This window comes from Panthera tigris, chromosome C2 (genome assembly GCF_018350195.1).
Source record: "Panthera tigris isolate Pti1 chromosome C2, P.tigris_Pti1_mat1.1, whole genome shotgun sequence".
NCBI lineage: Eukaryota > Metazoa > Chordata > Mammalia > Carnivora > Felidae > Panthera > Panthera tigris.
In genome coordinates, this window is record NC_056668.1 from 130,806,407 (window position 1) to 130,823,312 (window position 16,906).

The following is a 16,906-nucleotide window of genomic DNA, read 5'->3' on the forward strand; positions in this document are numbered from 1 at the left end:
AAAACGGTATACTAGAAAATATATTTTTAACACACAAAATAGCAGTAATGGAGGAATACAACAAGAATAACAACAAAACCTGTAAGACAGAAAACAAATAGCAAAATGTCAGACATAAATCCTGCCTTATTCACAATCATATAAATGTAATCAAAAGGCAGATTTGGCAGAAAGTATGAAAAAAACCTGAAATGACTATGTGCTGTCTACAAGAGACACACTTTATTTTTATTTATTTTTTCATTTTAAAGCATTTTAATTCCAGTACGGTTAACATACAGTGTTATATCAGTTTTAGGTGTACACTACAGTGATTCAACAGTTTTATACATTTTAGTGCTCATTCTAAGTGTACTTTAATCCCCTTCAGCATATTTCACCCATCTCTCTACCCACCTCCCCTCTTGTAACCATCAGTTCTCTATAGTTAAGAATCTGTTTTTGGTTTGTCTCCTTTTTTTATTTTGTTTCTTAAGTTGCAGATATGAATGAAATCGTACGGTAATTGTCTTTCTCTGGAAGAGTTTATGCTTTGAATTGAGTAGTATTTCCATTGTGTATATTTACCACATCTTTATCCATTCATCTATCAATGGACACTTGGGCTACTTCTATATTTTGGCTATTATAAATAATGCTACAGTAAAAATGGGGCTGCATATATCTTTTTGTATTAGTATTTTCATATTCTTTGGATAAATACCCAGTAGTGCAATTCCTGGACCATAGGGGTAGTTCTATTTTTAATTTTTTGAGGGACCTCCGTACTGTTTTTCACAGTGGCTGCACCAGTTTGTATTCTCACCAACAGTGTATGTGGGTTCCTTTTTTTCCACATCTTCACCAACACTTGATGTTTCTTTTGTTTTTGATTTTAGGCATTCTGACTGGTGTGAGGTGATATCTCCTAGTGGTTTTGATTTGTATTTCCCTGGTGATGAGTGATGTTGAGCATCTTTTCATGTGTCTGTTGGCCATCTGTATATCTTCTTTGGTAAAATGTCTATTCATGTCTTCTGCCCATTATTTGTTTTTTTTGTATGTTGAGTTGTGTAAGTTCTTTATATATTTTGGATACTAACCCTTTATTGGATATGTCATGTTAAAATATCTTTTCCCATTCCTGAGGTTGCCTTTTAGTTTTGTTGATTATTTCCTTTGCTGTGCAGGTGCTTTTTTTTTTTTTTTTTTTTTTTTTTCTTTTTAATGTAGTCCCCATAGTTTATTTTTGCTTTTGTTTCCCTTGCTTCAGGAGACATATCTAGAAAAATGTTGCTATGACCCATGTACAAGAGCTATACTTTAGATCCAAAGACACGAATTAGTTGAAATTAAAAGGACTAAAGAGGGTGTACCATACAAACAGTACCTAAAAGAGGGCTGGAACAGCAATATTAATATTGGAAAAAATAAACCTTAGACAAAAATTGCTACTATAGATAAACAAGGACATTTTATTATGGTAAAAGGGTTAGTGCATCAGGAAAACAAAACAATTGCAAACACATGCACCTGATAATGGATCCCCCAAATGAAGCAAAAGCTGACAGAATTGAAGGGAAAAGTAAGATAATTCCACAATAGTTGAGACTTTAGTACTCTGCTTTCAATATAGGTAGATATAGACAGATAGAACAAGTAGGTATAAGATCAGCAACGAAAATAGAAGACTTGATCAACAACGTAAACTAATCAGGTCTAACAGATTTTAATAGAATACTCTACCCAGCAGTAGCAGAATACAAATTCTTTTCAAGTCCATGTGGAACACTTTCCAGATCAAGCCATATATGAGGCCGTAAAAGAAGTCTCAGTGATTTAAAAGGACAGAAACATACCAACATATATGTTCTTTAACCACAGAGGGATGAAACTAGATACCAGTAACAGGAATTTGAGAAATTGACAAATATGTGGAGATTAAACACCATATGGCTAAATAACCAGTGATTCAAAAGGAAGTTAGAGAATACTTTAAATGAATGAAGATGAAAATACAACATTCAAAACTTATGGAATGCAGCTAAAGGAGTGTTCAGAGAGAAGTTTATAGCTGTAAAATCTATATGTAAAAAGAAAGATTTTTTTTTTTAATAGTTTATTTTGAGAGAGTGCAAGAGTGCACAAGCTTTGGGGAGAAGCAGGGAGAGAGAGAATCCCAAGCAGTATCCATGCTGTCAGTGTGGAGCACCGTACGGGGCTTGATCCCATGAACCATGAGATCATGACATGAGCCAAAATCAAGAGTTGGATGCTTAACTGACTGAGCCACCCAGGAACCCACAAAAGAAGAAAGATCTCAAATCAATAACTTAGCCTTAACCTTAGGAAACTAGTTAAAAGAGCAAAGGAAACCCAAAACAAGTAGAAGGAAGGAAATACTAAAGAGGAAATAAATAGAAAATAGAAGAATGGAGGAGAAAAATCAACAAAACCAAAGGTTCTTTGGAAAGATGAAAACTAACTTCTTCTACAGTAACTAATATAAAAAAGAGAGAGGACTCAAATTACTAAAATTAGGAATGAAAGAGGAGACATTACTACTGATGTGACAATAAACGGAATTATGAATGGAATACTGTGAACAATTGTATGTCAACAAATTCGATAACCTAGATGAAATGGATAAATTCCTAGAGAGACACAAGCTGCCAAAAATGACTTAAGAAATAAGAAATAGAACATCTGTGGGAATGCAAGCTGGTGCAGCCACTCTGGAAAACAGTATGGAAGTTCCTCAAAAAACTAAAATAGAACTACCCTACAACCCAGCAATTGCACTACTAGGCATTTATCCGAGGGATACAGGTGTGCTGTTTCACAGGGACATATGCACCCCCATGTTTATAGCAGCACTATCAACAATAGCCAAAGTATGGAAAGAGCCCAAACGTCCATCGATGGATGAATGGATAAAGATGTGGTATGTGTGTGTGTGTATATATATATATACATATACATATATATACATATATATGTATATGTATATATATATAATGAAGTATTAGTAATCAAAAATAATGAAATCTTGCCATCTGCAACAACATGGGTGGAACTGGAGGGTATTACGCTAAGTGAAATGAGTCCGTCAGAGAAAGACAAAAATCATATGACTTCACTCATATGAGGACTTTAAGAGACAAAACAGATGCACATAAGGGAAGGGAAACACAAATAATATAAAACAGGGAGGGAGACAAAACAGAAGAGACTCATAAATATGGAGAACAAACTGAGAGTTACTGGAGGGGCTGTGGGAGGGGAGATGGACTAAATGGGTAAGGGGCACTAAGGAATCTACTCCTGAAATCATTGTTGCACTATATGCTAACTAATTGGGATGCAAATTTAAAAAATAAATAAACAAAACAAGTTTAAAAAAAGAAATAGAAAATCTGAATAGACCTATAATAAAATATTTAATTAGTTATTTAAAAAAAAAATTCCCACAAAGAAAAGCCCAGGAGGATACAGTTTCATAGTGAATTCTACCAAACACTTAATGAAATAACACCCATCTTTCAAAAACTCTTCCAAAAAACAGATGAGGGAACATTTGCTAACTCATTCGATAAGGCCAGTACTATCCTCATGCCATAACCAGACAATTATGTCACAAGAAAACAACAGACCAAGACCCATAGTTAATAGAAGCATAAAAATGCTAAATACTAGTAAACTGAATCCAGCATATTAAAATGATTATATAACATGACTAAGTTCAGTGTATCCCAAGACTGCAAGCCTTGTGCAACCTACAAAAATCAATTTAGGAATATATCCTATTAATAGAACAAAGGATGAAGATGTCGATCATCTTAACAGAAAGCATTTGACAAAATCTAACCCCCTTTTATGATTAAAAACAATTCAACAAACTAGTTATAGATGACCACAGCTGACATCAAACTTAATGGTGAAAGACTGAAAGCTTTCTCCTTAAGATGAGGAACCAAATAAGGATGTCTGTTCTTGCCACTTCCATCCAGCACCATACTGGAGCTTTTAGAGCAATTAGATAAGGAAAAGAAATGAAAAGCATACAGATTGGAAAGGAAAAAGTAAAACTATCTCGATTTGCGGACAGCATAATCTTGTTTATAGACCATCTTAAGCAATAAAAAGAAAAACTTAATAGAACAAATGAGTTCAGCAAAGTTGCAAAATACAAGATGATGCTGTATTTGTATATACAAAAACCAACTGCATTTCTTTGTGCTAACAATGATTGATCCAAAGGTGAAATTAAGAAAAGAATTCCATTTACAATAGCATCAAAAAGAATAGGAATAAGTTTATCAAAAAAGTACTGAAAACTATAGTATACTGAAGACCATAAAACATCACTGAAAGAAATTATAGAAGATCTAAATAAATGGAAAGACAGCCTATGTTCATTTAATGGAATAATGGGATACTTAACATTAAGATAGCAATCCTCCCCAAATTGACCTACAGATTCAATGCAATCCCTGTGAAATTTTCAGTTGTCTTTTTTTTTTTTTTTACTTTTTGCAGAAATTGACACCCTGATTCTAAAATTCATAAAGTAATGCAGATGATTTAAATAGCCAAAATACTCTTGAAAGAACCAAGTTGGAAAACTCAGACTTGGAGATTTGCTACAAAGCTACATTAGTCAGGATAGTATTACATAAAGATAAATATAAAAATCAGTGGAACAGAACTGACCTGCAAAAATACATTTATGATCATTGTTTTTTGTCAAGGATGCCAGGACAGTTCTATGGAGGAAAGAATAGCATGAACAAATGGTTCTGGTTATCCATATGCAAAAGGATGAATTTCCGTGAATTTTTCAAAAGGGATCATAGACCTAAATATAAGAGCTAATCTGTAAAATATATGCATGTAACTATTCATGACCTTAGATTAGGCAGGAGTTTCTAAAAAATGACTTCAAAAGCACACGTGACCAAAATAAAAAAAAAGAGACTTCATCAAAATTACAAACATTTGTGCTTCAAAGGACACTGTCAAGAAAGTAAAAGACAAACCACAGAATGAGAGAAATACTTGTAAATATAAATACAGAGAAAATACAAAGAACTCTTTTAACTCAACAATAAAAGGACAATTAAAAAATAAAGGATTCAAATAGATGTTTCTCCAGTTAGGACCCATAAGTATACAGAAAGCTGCTCCACATGATTAGTCACTAGGGAAATGCAAAACAGAACCACAGTGAGATGCCACTTCACACCCTCTAGAAGGGCTATAATCAAAGACAATAACAAGTGCTGGAGACGATGTGGAGAAATTGGTACCTTCATACATTATTGGTAGGAATGTAAAATGGTGAGGTAACTGGAAATCAGTTTGACAGTTCCTCAAACGTTAAGCATAGAGTTTACCTAATGACCCCTCAATTCCACTCGTAGGCATAAACCCAAGAGAGTTGAAAACACTTGTTCACATGAAAATTTGAACATACATGTTTGCAGCAGCATTATTCATAATGGCCAAAAAGTGCAAGCCACAATGTCTATAAGCTGTTGAATGAATAAATGTGGCGTATCCATACAATGGAGTATTATTTAGCCATAAAAAGGAATGAAATGCTGGCACATGCCACAACATGGATAACCTTGCAAAAACATTATGCTAAGGGAAAGAAGCCTGATCCACAGGTCAGCTAGCGTATTGTATGATTCGACTTAAATGAAATTTTGGCAAATTTAGGCAAATCCACAGAGACAGAAAGATTAGTACAGACCTTCCTCAGTTTATGATGGGGTCATGTTCTGATAAAGCCATCATAACTTGAAAATATCATAAGTCAAAAATGCATTCAATATACCTAACCTGCCAAATATCGTAGCTTAGCCTCACATACCTTAAATGTGCTTAGAATTAGAACACTTACATTAGCCTACAGTTAGGCAAAATCATTTTAACATAAAGCCTATTTGATAATACCGTGTTGAATAATCTCATGTAATTTATTGAATACTGAAAGACCAACAGAACGGTTGTAGGGGTTCATAATGGTTGTAAGTGTATTAGGTCTTTTTTAATGTTTGTTTATTTTGAGGTGGAGAGGGGCAGAGAGAGAGGAGAGAGAGAATCCCAAGCAGGATTAGTGTCATCATCGCAGAGCCCAGTGCAGGGCTCGATCCCATGAACCATGAGACCATGAGCTGAGCTGAAATCAAGAGTCAGATGCTCAACTGACTGAGCCACCCAGGTGCCCGAGTATATTGGTTTTTTTACCCTCATGGTCACCTGGCAGCCTGGGAGTTGTGGCTTTCCTGCCACTGGTCAGCATCATGAGAAAATCGTATTGCATGTCACTAGCAAGAAAAAGATCAAATTCAAAGTTTGAAGTATGGTTTCATCTGAATGCCTGTTGCTTTCACACCATCATAAAGTAAAAAAATTGTAAGTCACGGATGGTTTACAGTTGCCAGGAGCTGGGGTATAGAGGATGGGGAATGACTGCTGATACGTATGGGGTTTTTTGGGGATTAGATAATGGTAACAGTTATAAAACTTAGTGACTATACTGTCAGTCTTAAAAGAGTGAATTTTATGATGGGTAAATTATATCTCAGTATCAAAAAAGAGGGAGAGAGAGCAAGCAAGCAAGCAAATGCAAGAGACTGAGTAATGCTGGAATTTTTTTCTCTCCCAGCTAGTCCTTGGCTCTCTTTACTCATCTACCATACCGGTTGGGGTCCTGTAGGCACTATGTTTGAGAAGTATGTCCAGACATTTATGTGGAAATGTTTATAGGAGCATTATTCATAGTAGGTAAAAGGCAGAAACAACACAAATGTTCATCAGCTGATAATGGATACACAAAATATGGTATTCCATACAACGGAATAATAGTTGGCTGTAAAAAGGAATGGGTGAACCTTGAAAACACTATGTTAAGTGAAAGAAGCCAGATATGAAAGGCCATGTAATATAGGACTACATTCATATGGAATCTCCAGAATAGGCAAACTCATAGCAAATTTAAGCAAATTTGTTTCCAGGGGCTGGTGGGAGAGGAAAATGAGGAGTGAATGCTGATGGGTGTGATGTGGATTTCCTTAGGAATGATGAAAATGTTGCAGAATTAGATACTGATCATCTGCAGAATTCTGTTAATATATTGAAAATCACTGAATTATTTACTTTCAAATATTATACTTTATGGTATTTTCTCACAACAAAGCTGTGAATAAGAAAAAGTGAACTAGAGATTAATAAAAAAATACAACATATTCCATATTTATTTAAGAAGCAAATATGAATATATTGTAGTATGCATAGAAAAAAAACCCTTTAAAAGGATATATAACAAAAGGTTAGTAGTGCCTCTCTCTGAGTGGTAGAATTATGTTTTTACTTTTCTGTATTCTTTTTTGTATTTAAAAAAAAATTTATTTTGAGAGAGAGAGAGAAAAAAAGTGTGGGGAAAGGGCAGAGAAATGGAGAAAGAATCCTAAGCAGGCTCCGCACTGTCAGTGCAGAGCCTGATGCGGGGCTCGATCTCATGAATCATGAGATCATGACCTGCACCGAAACCAAGAGTTGGACGCTTTACTGACGGAGCCACCCAGGTGCCTCTTTTCTGTATTTTAATAATTTTTTTGTAATATGTATTAGCTTGTATTATAAAATGAAATAGAAAAGACAGAGATGAATACATTTTATGAATTAGGGGCTTGTGATCTTTTAGGAGTATGGCCCCTTAGAGGTAGGTATATGCGCCTTATGAAGCGGGTACTGAGGTACTGAAGGAAGGAATTGGTGATAGTGGGAAACACCCTGTGTAAATGATGTATTCAAGAAGTTTGGCAGTGAATTTGAGAAAAGAGAGTAGACAGCTTGAGAGGTCAGCACGTGTGTGGGAGAAACTGAATATTACAATATTTTACATTTATGAGTGTTTTATGATTTATATATTATTTGAGCTTCACTGTGTTCCAAGTAGAAAAGATAGGGCAGTCCTGTTTTGTGGATGAGTAAACTGAGACACAGAGCAGGGAAGTGGCTTGACCAAGTCTTATGGGTAGTAAGAAGAGGAATTCAGGTCTTTGGTCCCAAAGCCATTTCCTGCTGTGTCAGGCTGCATCCTAGGAATTACAGAATTACTGAAGGGTGCAAGAATAGGGTTTAAGGTATTGCAAGAGTGGCAGGAGAACTAGATGAGGACAGTCAAGTATGGGAGCTCCAGAGTGAGAGGAGGATGGGCGGGCCTTATGTGATAGGAGGGAAGTGTGTGGGGATGGCCATTTAAAAATATGAGAAGAAAAGGTGATTTTGTGCCAGTGTTTTTAAGAGGGATTCTTCAGTTATGAGAGCAAGGAGGTGAAACAGACCTCAAAGTAGTACTTTCGTTGGCTGATAGCCATGTGGATATTTATTTAATATCAGCATTAATAAATGCTCTTGTGGCCCTTGCAGAAATGTAATCTGTTTTCTTTTGTGCAGATCTATTCTTACATACAGCCGAATTGGAGGACGTGTCAAGACACTTACATTCTGCCAGGGGTCCCACTACTTAGCCATTGCGGCTGACAATGGTGCCGTCCAGCTTCTTGGAATTGAAGCTTCTAAGCTGCCAAAGTCTCCTAAGATTCAACCTCTGCAAAGCAGGTATCGATCTTTTGTGTTTTTTTAAACTGCATTTAATGCACTAGGGTAATTTAACCCTACCTTGCCAGTGTAGTTTGGATCAGCTGAGGACCTATTAGATAGTACTACCTTTTTTTTTTTAAGCACATGAAATAAATAAAACTGTGTTTCCAGCCCAAATCTGTCACATGTAGTTAATTTCAGAAAACGGTGTCTGCATGTCTTACTTTCTGTCAAAAGGTCAGAAGGGCAACTTTGAACTTGCGGCTCATCCCAGGCTGGAATCTGTTTGAATAACCTAATTATTGGCTACATCTTCTGTTTCAACTATGAAAAGCACAAGTCTGGCTGGCTGATTTTTAGAATGTGAATGTTCTTCATCAAAGAAAACGCAAACGTTGTCAGCATCTTTACTTGGCATTAAATTGTCTGATGTTGATGGGAAATGGAGTGCTGCTTTTAGTCAGCACTGACTTGCTTATCATTTGAAAACAAAATACTGGCTGGTTTTACTTAAGAACTTCCTCACTTCTTACAAATTGTAGTTGCCCACAGATTAAACACATACAAGGTAAGTGATTTTAAAGATAAAGCAGAACAGATTTTCAACTGACGAGTAGGTGCTACGCCCTAAGGATTACAAATACAAATAAGATATGTTATGCTCTCTAAGACACTACAGTCTAATGGAAGAGACAGAACAGTTAACAGATGATTTTACTTGCAGTGTGATCATGTGCCAGTGTTACAGGGACAGCTGGAGCCAGCTTGCAGGGGTAGGGAACAAGGCCTGGAGGAGGTGAGACCAGATGTGAGTTAGCCAGCCAAAGCAGGGTGGTTGAGAAGGGCGTGGCAGGCAGGGGGGGTGGATCTCACAGGAAGAAAGCAGAATGAGCAGGTTCTTACAGGTAAGTGGATTGTAAGGTATGGCCATTGGGTAGCTGAAGAAGAAAAGGATGTATGTTGGATCATCTAGGACTTTATTGTTTTATTGTTTGCTTATAATTTTGTTTTGCCTTTGCACTTAAAAATGTGTATTATTTTTAACACATTCACCAAACAGATGTGGGCAGCTCTCGTCTAGGACATATTATATATTGTCTTTAACTAAACAACCACCTGCCAGTTTTCTTTAAAACTGTTTCAGCAGAGGATGGCTGTACAGCAGTGTACCTATTGAGATCCATGTAAATTAACAAAGAGCTGTTGGCAGATTGTGTTGTGTGATGACTGTGCTGGCAGGACACACACAGAGACATGCGCACTCCTTCCACAGGTGCCACTCAGCCGACAGCACTTTTCACTGTGAATGTTACTGTCTTAACCCTGAGCAAACATGGACGACACAGATTGGGAGACTGTGCCAGAATGTTTAGATTTCAGTCTGCCTGGCAGCAGTTGCTCCAAAGAAACCTAGCCATGAATCTTTTTTTTTTTTTTTTTTTTCCCTTTGGTTTGCTTCATTCAGTCAGATCTGTTGTCATGACTTTTAATAATTAGGATTTATAGCACCTTTTCACATTTTATTTGGCATTTGGACTTTTCATCATCCCTCCAGCGGAAGTATTAGAATGTTTAAGTTGTTTATCTAAGACACAGAGGTCAGCAAACTGTAGCCTGCAGTATGGCCCATAGCTAAGAATACTTTTTGCATTTTCAAAAGATTGTAAAAAAAAAATAAATATGCAGTAGAGATATGTGACTTGCAAAGCCTAAAATATTTACTATTTGGCTCATTACAGAAAATGTTTGCTGACTCCCGATCCAAGAGATAAAACTAAAATAGTGTATGCTGCAAAAGCCTGATATGTACCGATCAGGGAGGCTGGCCAGTGTGTTTATTATATTCTTTTTAGCTTAAAAATGCCTCAGCTTGAAAAAATAGATACACCCATATAATGGAACAGTACATTAAAAAAAAAAAAAAAAAGGAATTTGATATTATCAGTAATGAAAGGAATAAATTATGGAATCATGCAATAACCAATGCATCCTAAATCCTTTTTGCTAATGAAAGAAGTCAGACCCAAAAGGCTATTTTTTGTATGTTTCCAACTTTTTGTGATATTCTGGAAACCATAAAATTATAGGGAAGAAATGAGATTAGTAGTAGTCACAGGTTGGGAATGGGGTAGGAGCTGACTACAAAGGGGCCTGCACAAGATAATTTTTGGCCTGTGGACTTGTTCTCTGTGGTTCTGTGGTAGAAGGTACATGGCTATGCATTTGTCATTATGCACAGAACTCTGTATCACAAAGAGTGAATTTTATTGTATGTAAGTTATAAAAAAAAAAAAAAGTCAACCCAATATAGGAGGAAAGGTAGAATGCTGTCTATGATAAATCAATCTCATTGTATACAGATGAATCCTATAGTCACAGTGAAGACTGTGGGCAATAAAGGAGCCAACCTAATATCTTTGGAAAAAGTGGTTCAGTTGGATCCCGCAAGGCTAATGACCGAAGGAACTGAACTCAGACACTGTGTTCTAGTTGGCTTTCACAGGAGTGTGTTTTATCAATTCCAAACCTACTTAGTTGTATACTAAGGTTATAAATAAGAAAAGGGAGATGGCTAGAATGAACTCTGGTGCTGGATAGATAACAATCTGGATTCAGTGTGAGTATGAACTCATGATATATGTATATGCATGTGTGTGTGTGTGTTTGTATACATATGTACACATACACATAAAAAGATATAGAAGTACACATATGCATGTTGGTATGAGGTATAGTATACATATTAAGAGACTGGAGCAGGGACACGTCCCCATAGCAGTGAGCACTTAGCACACAGACCTTGGTTTTTAAATACTATTTTTCCATAAAAGGAACCAGGGTTCCTTGCAGAACTGGTTGCCCAGAGCTGGGGCAGTGAATACGCAGGATGAATCTTGTGCTGCCAGAAAGTTAGGAATTGGTTCAAAAAAGCACATTGAAAGAGCATTGGGACCAACCTGAGAGAGTTTCCTGTGGCCAGAGTTGGAACAACTTGAACAACAAAGCAGATAACAACAGTATTGGGTTACAGCTCACAGGATAAAATAAATGTGTATGAGCCCATACTGATAATAAATAAGTAAATAAATAATGGGAAAGAAATGACAGTTCTTTATAGAAAAATTCTAATCAATAAGTATAGAAGGAATGAGGGACATAGTCACCATTAGAACACCATAGATATGGTCTATCAATGGATCCTAAAATGTGTGGACAAAATTTTAAGCAGAAACAGGATTTTTACACTGTCTCAGAAGTATTTTTTTTAAAGATTGAGTAGTTATAGATGGAAAATAATTTTATGGTGGAGAATCCTGGCAGATAGTACCTTAGTCAAATGATCAAGGTGCTATTAATTAACTAATTAATATCAGGTACTTGCTCATACGTGCACTGAGAAGGATGTTATTTCATGGTCTCCTTCCCAATAAGGTATAAACTGAGTCTGTTTGTGAGAACACATGAGGCAAACTCAAATGGAGCAACACTCTATAACATAACCTATAGTCTTCAAAAATATCAGAATCATGAAAGATAAAGACTGAAGGTCAGATTGAAAAAGACATGACAACTCAATGCCATGTGGTATCTTGTTTTGGATCCCAGAACAGTAAAAGGACACAAGTGGAAACTAATAAAAATCCGAATATGTTCTGTATTTTACTAGTATTGTACTAAGATTAATTTCTTAGTTTTGATAAATGTTCTGTGGTTATGTAAGGTATTAACACGAGGGGAAAATGGGTGAAGGATACACAGAAATTTTCTGTACTATTTTTGCAACTCTTCTGTAAGTCCGAAGTTATTTTTAAAAATGCGTCGGGGCGCCTGGGTGGCTCAGTCGTTTGAGCGTCCGATCTGGGCTCAGGTCATGATCTCACAGTCTGTGAGTTCGAGCCCCGCATCGGGCCTTGTGCTGACAGCTCAGGGCCTGGAGCCCGCTTCGGATTCTGTGTCTCCCATTCTCTCTGCCCTACCCTGCTCATGCTCTGTCTCTGTCTCAAAAATAAACATACATTAAAAAATGCCTCAGGCATCATTGGCTTGATGGATCAGAGTTATTTCTTGACTATGCTTAGAATAAATTCATCTTAAATGGAGGCCGGTGTTATGTTTTCAGTGACTGGAAAAGTTTTTGCCTTTTGCTTTGTGTATTTCTTTAGAATGCTAGACCAGAAGGATGATGGCTGTGTCGTGGATATGCATCACTTCAACTCTGGGGCACAGTCTGTTCTGGCCTATGCCACTGTGAATGGCTCTCTCGTTGGTTGGGACCTCCGGTCTTCAAGCAATGCATGGACTCTGAGGCACGATCTGAAGTCAGGCCTCATCACTTCCTTTGCTGTGGACATCCACCAGTGTTGGCTCTGCATTGGTGAGCTGACTTTGAAGTCATTGACTGGGTTGTGAATGCCACTAAGGTCTGGAATTGCCTTCTTGTGAAAGTTTTTTTCCTTTTTCCGCACTGGTAATTTTTTCCCATCTCCTTTTTTGAATGGTTATTATGTTATAATCTTTTGAAATTTAATTTTTTTCCATTAAAAATCAGATTTGAAAGAGTGATAGCAGTATCTCAACGCATGCACATTTCCTTTTTCTCTTTGTTCTTAAATGAGCCTCTTTATAATCATTATAGTGATCAGATTTGCTGGCATTCTGTTATCCTGCCAGGGAAGCAGCAGGCTTGGTTCATGCATGAGAGCATTTGAGTTCGGTCAGACTCCGTTTCAAATTCCAATAACCCCAGGCAAGCCGCACAACTCTCTGAGTTTCAGGAGCCTCATCTTCAAATGGGCTAATCCATTCAGGGGCTGCTTTGAGGATTTAATGAGGTAAAAGCATCCATCACGGGGCCTGGTACTGGAGAAGAGCTAAGCACTGGTTTCTTGCCTTATTATTCCTCTTTGCCCTCCTTTTCTCGGAGGTGAAGGTGTACCATGTGATCTTGCTGACTGCTTTCCTCTGTTTTAGTTTCACGTTTTGCCCCGTAGAGCTTTGAACCTGCCCCTTGAAAATGTATCACATCTTATTTTCTCCCACTTGGCACTCTTTCTGAAGAATTATAATCTGTTGTCCTTGAATTTTGGTTTCTAGATTCCCTGAATGACATTAGGAAATTGTTAAGTATATGCCCTCTCCTTTTTAATATATAGTTTATGTGGAATACATTGTGTTTGCCTTTTGTGTGAGTAAACTGCACAGGTGCAGGAGGATGTGACGCCAGGCCCACAAAAGTAGATATGAAACTGCACAAATTAGTAAATGGCAATGATGGCTCTCAGGTACCCTGATCAACTTTGAGCCAACACAGCCTGTGGCTGTTGGAGCCATTGTCCTGGAGTGGGGCAGGGTGACTGAGGAACCCTGTCGTCCTGCGTCTTTTTCTGATCGCAGTATCTCTGCTAGAATTGGAGACCAGTCCAAGACGACGCTGTGTGCCTCTGTCGGGACCAGCTGTTCAGTGTCAGCGTTGGCATTATTCTTTTGGGATGGGGGTCTTCTCTATGGGGTTGGTCATGGGCAAATGTGCAGGTACTGACCACCCCAGTGTCTGCTGTGATTGGATACCCATACCTGGTTCCAGAATGTTTTGGAGACAAGGGCACGGGGAAATGTGATGATAGCTACAGAGCTGCAGCCCCTGTGGGGTTGGTTAAGTGGTCACTGAATGCCAGTAAAACATCTTCGGTGATTTAAGGCATTCTGCACATTTTGACCTATCAAATTCAGTTTATGTCTTCTCTAGACCTTTGGTTTTTTTGTGAGTGCCTTTGGCAATTAATACCAGTGTAATAATCATTCATTTTCAGCTTACGTTTAGTAGCTGAAATGATGATGTGATGAGCACTTCACATCTGTATTTAACAACTAGGAAGTGCTCTTTGACACCAGGGAGATAGCTTGACAGATAGATGAGAAGAATGAATAAAATACATTCACACAAAGCTAATGCTATTTGTTGTTTGTATAAATGCAGCTTGATGTACTTTAAGCATTAGATGGTAATCTTTTTGACTTTTTTTTCCCTTTAAGGTACAAGCAGTGGTACCATGGCTTGCTGGGACATGAGGTTCCAGTTGCCAATTTCCAGCCACTGTCACCCCTTCAGGGCTCGAATCAGACGCCTCTCAATGCACCCTCTGTATCAGTCCTGGGTGATTGCAGGTAAAATGGAGAGGGCTGGCTTTGAGGTGTTGGGGGATTTTTAAAGAAAGTACATAATACCCTGCTGCGACGACTCATGTTCTCAGAGTTTTCATGTTATGTATGAACCAAATGCTTGATTCTGTTTTGTTCTGATTATGGAAGTTCCCACCACTGCTATCTCACGGTCATTTCTTATTTATTATCTTTAAAAATGACCTCATTAATCACCACCATCACCTACCGTCTGCCACTGTTTCCCCTCTCATTTGTTTTCTTTCTCCCATGTTTTTGTTAATATTTTGCCACCACCTTCCTAGAAATCTAAGTTAGAAACCTTGACTCATCCTTGTCTGTTGCCAATTCTTGTTGATGTGTTTCTTGCCAGCTTCCCTTCCCTACCCTTACCAGGCATTCTCCTAGTAAGAACTGGAGCTAAAACATGTGAAGCACACAGTCTGGCACACACACATGTAGTGCTTGATAAATAGTAGCTTGTTATGCTTATGCCTTCTCCTTGGTCGTCTTGCATGCAGGCTCTCCCCGGTCCCTTCTCATACACGTAGTCCGACTCCTATACTGCTGCTGTTGGTGGCCATTACTCTGCTCGCCTCTTACCTGACTCATTGGTCAGTTGATAGTTTTCTCTTTCTGAAATAGTTCCCTTACCTGACTTCAGGGACATCACTTTCTGATTCCACCTTATCTTCCTTCTGACTTTTAAATCGTGCCCTACCTCACCTCCGACTTTTAAATCGTGCCCTGTCCTTAACCCTTCTACACTGATCTCATCCCATGCTTTAAATACCACATTTATTCAGATTTTTATAGCTACTTAAAATGTTCAGAATCTGACCACTTTTTGCTGTTTCCATCACAGTCTCTCTCTTCCCAGCCACCGTAACCTCTTGTCCCTATTAATGCAGTATCCTTGTAACTCCCTGCTTTAATCCTTACTTCTTCAAGACTGTTCTTTCTGCTACTCAGTACCTTCCCATTCCAGGTTACAGCCAGACTCCTCATGGGGATCTGCCCCTGCTACCTCTCTGACCTTCTTTATCGGTCAGGGTTCCAGCAGAAATCAGATGGCGTACCCAGCGTAGGATGATTTGAGGATTTATCTTCAGAGGAACTGTTGATGAATGTGTGGGTGTAGGGGCATCATAAAAGCACAATGAAATAGGGCTAGTGCCAGCAGGAGGGGAGGGGATGGTTACTGGAGTTTGGAAAGAAGATGAATAGAGAAGGCCACCTTGAGAGGAGCAGGGATTTTGATGGGAGCGACACAACCAGCCTGAGCTGGGACATGCTTCTATCTATCTCTTTGGTCTCCTGCTGGGGCTTCCATAGGCCTGTATTTGTTTCCTACGACCATTTTATTCTTATGTGTAATAAATTACCACAAAGTTGGTAGCTTAAAACAATACACATTTGTTCTACAACCGTTCCAGAGGCCAGAAGTTTGAAATGAGTTTTGCTAAGCCGAGTCCAAGTTGGCAGCAGGGTCACATTACCTTTGCAGGACCCAGGGGAGAGTCCATTCCCTTTCTTTTCCTGCTTCTGGAGCTGCTTGCCTTGGCTTGTGGGCCCTTCTTCCATCTTCAGAGCCACCACTGTAGCACCTTGCTCCATTGTCCTGTTGCCTTCTGCTGTCAAGCCTGCTTCCTTCTTACGACACTGTGATTGTATGCAGGGCTCCCCTGGATAATCCAGGAAAATCCCATCTCAAGGCCCTTAATCATCTCTGCAATGTCACTTTACCGTATAACGTAACATTCACAGTTTCCGGAGATGAGGACGTACTTATTTTAGGGGCTGTTAGTTTACCACAGGCCAAACCCATGTAGAAGCCCGAGGGCAAAGGAGCCTGTCCATGTGGCACACATGGGTCAGCCTGGCAGCGGGGAGTGGAACGTGCCAGCCCTACGGGCCTTTTCCTCCTCCCCCAGGCCCAGTCGGCCCCAGCCACATGGGCTTTCGGGCTTTCTCCTCGAACTAGACACATTCCTGATGCAGGGCCTTGCACTTTCTTGGTTTATTGACCCCATTAGAATGTAAGTTCTATAAAACGGTATTTTTTCCATTGTTTGCCTCATTTTCCTGAGCATGTAGGCCAGCGACTAGCTCATAGTAAGTATTTTTGCTTCAGTAAATATTAATGAAGGAA

At 38.5% G+C, this 16,906-nt stretch overlaps 1 protein-coding gene across 5 annotated transcripts in view; it reads left to right on the plus strand.

The window, feature by feature from the left end:
- Positions 1-16,906, plus strand: part of PIK3R4 (phosphoinositide-3-kinase regulatory subunit 4) — a 199,451-nt gene that overhangs the window by 179,393 nt on the left and 3,152 nt on the right. For all 5 annotated transcript variants that reach the window (XM_042998257.1, XM_042998259.1, XM_042998258.1 and 2 more), the window contains 3 exons: positions 8,449-8,613; positions 12,759-12,970; positions 14,629-14,760. In XM_042998257.1, coding sequence (XP_042854191.1) covers positions 8,449-8,613; positions 12,759-12,970; positions 14,629-14,760 — 509 coding nt within the window. The remainder of the gene's footprint in view (positions 1-8,448; positions 8,614-12,758; positions 12,971-14,628; positions 14,761-16,906) is intronic.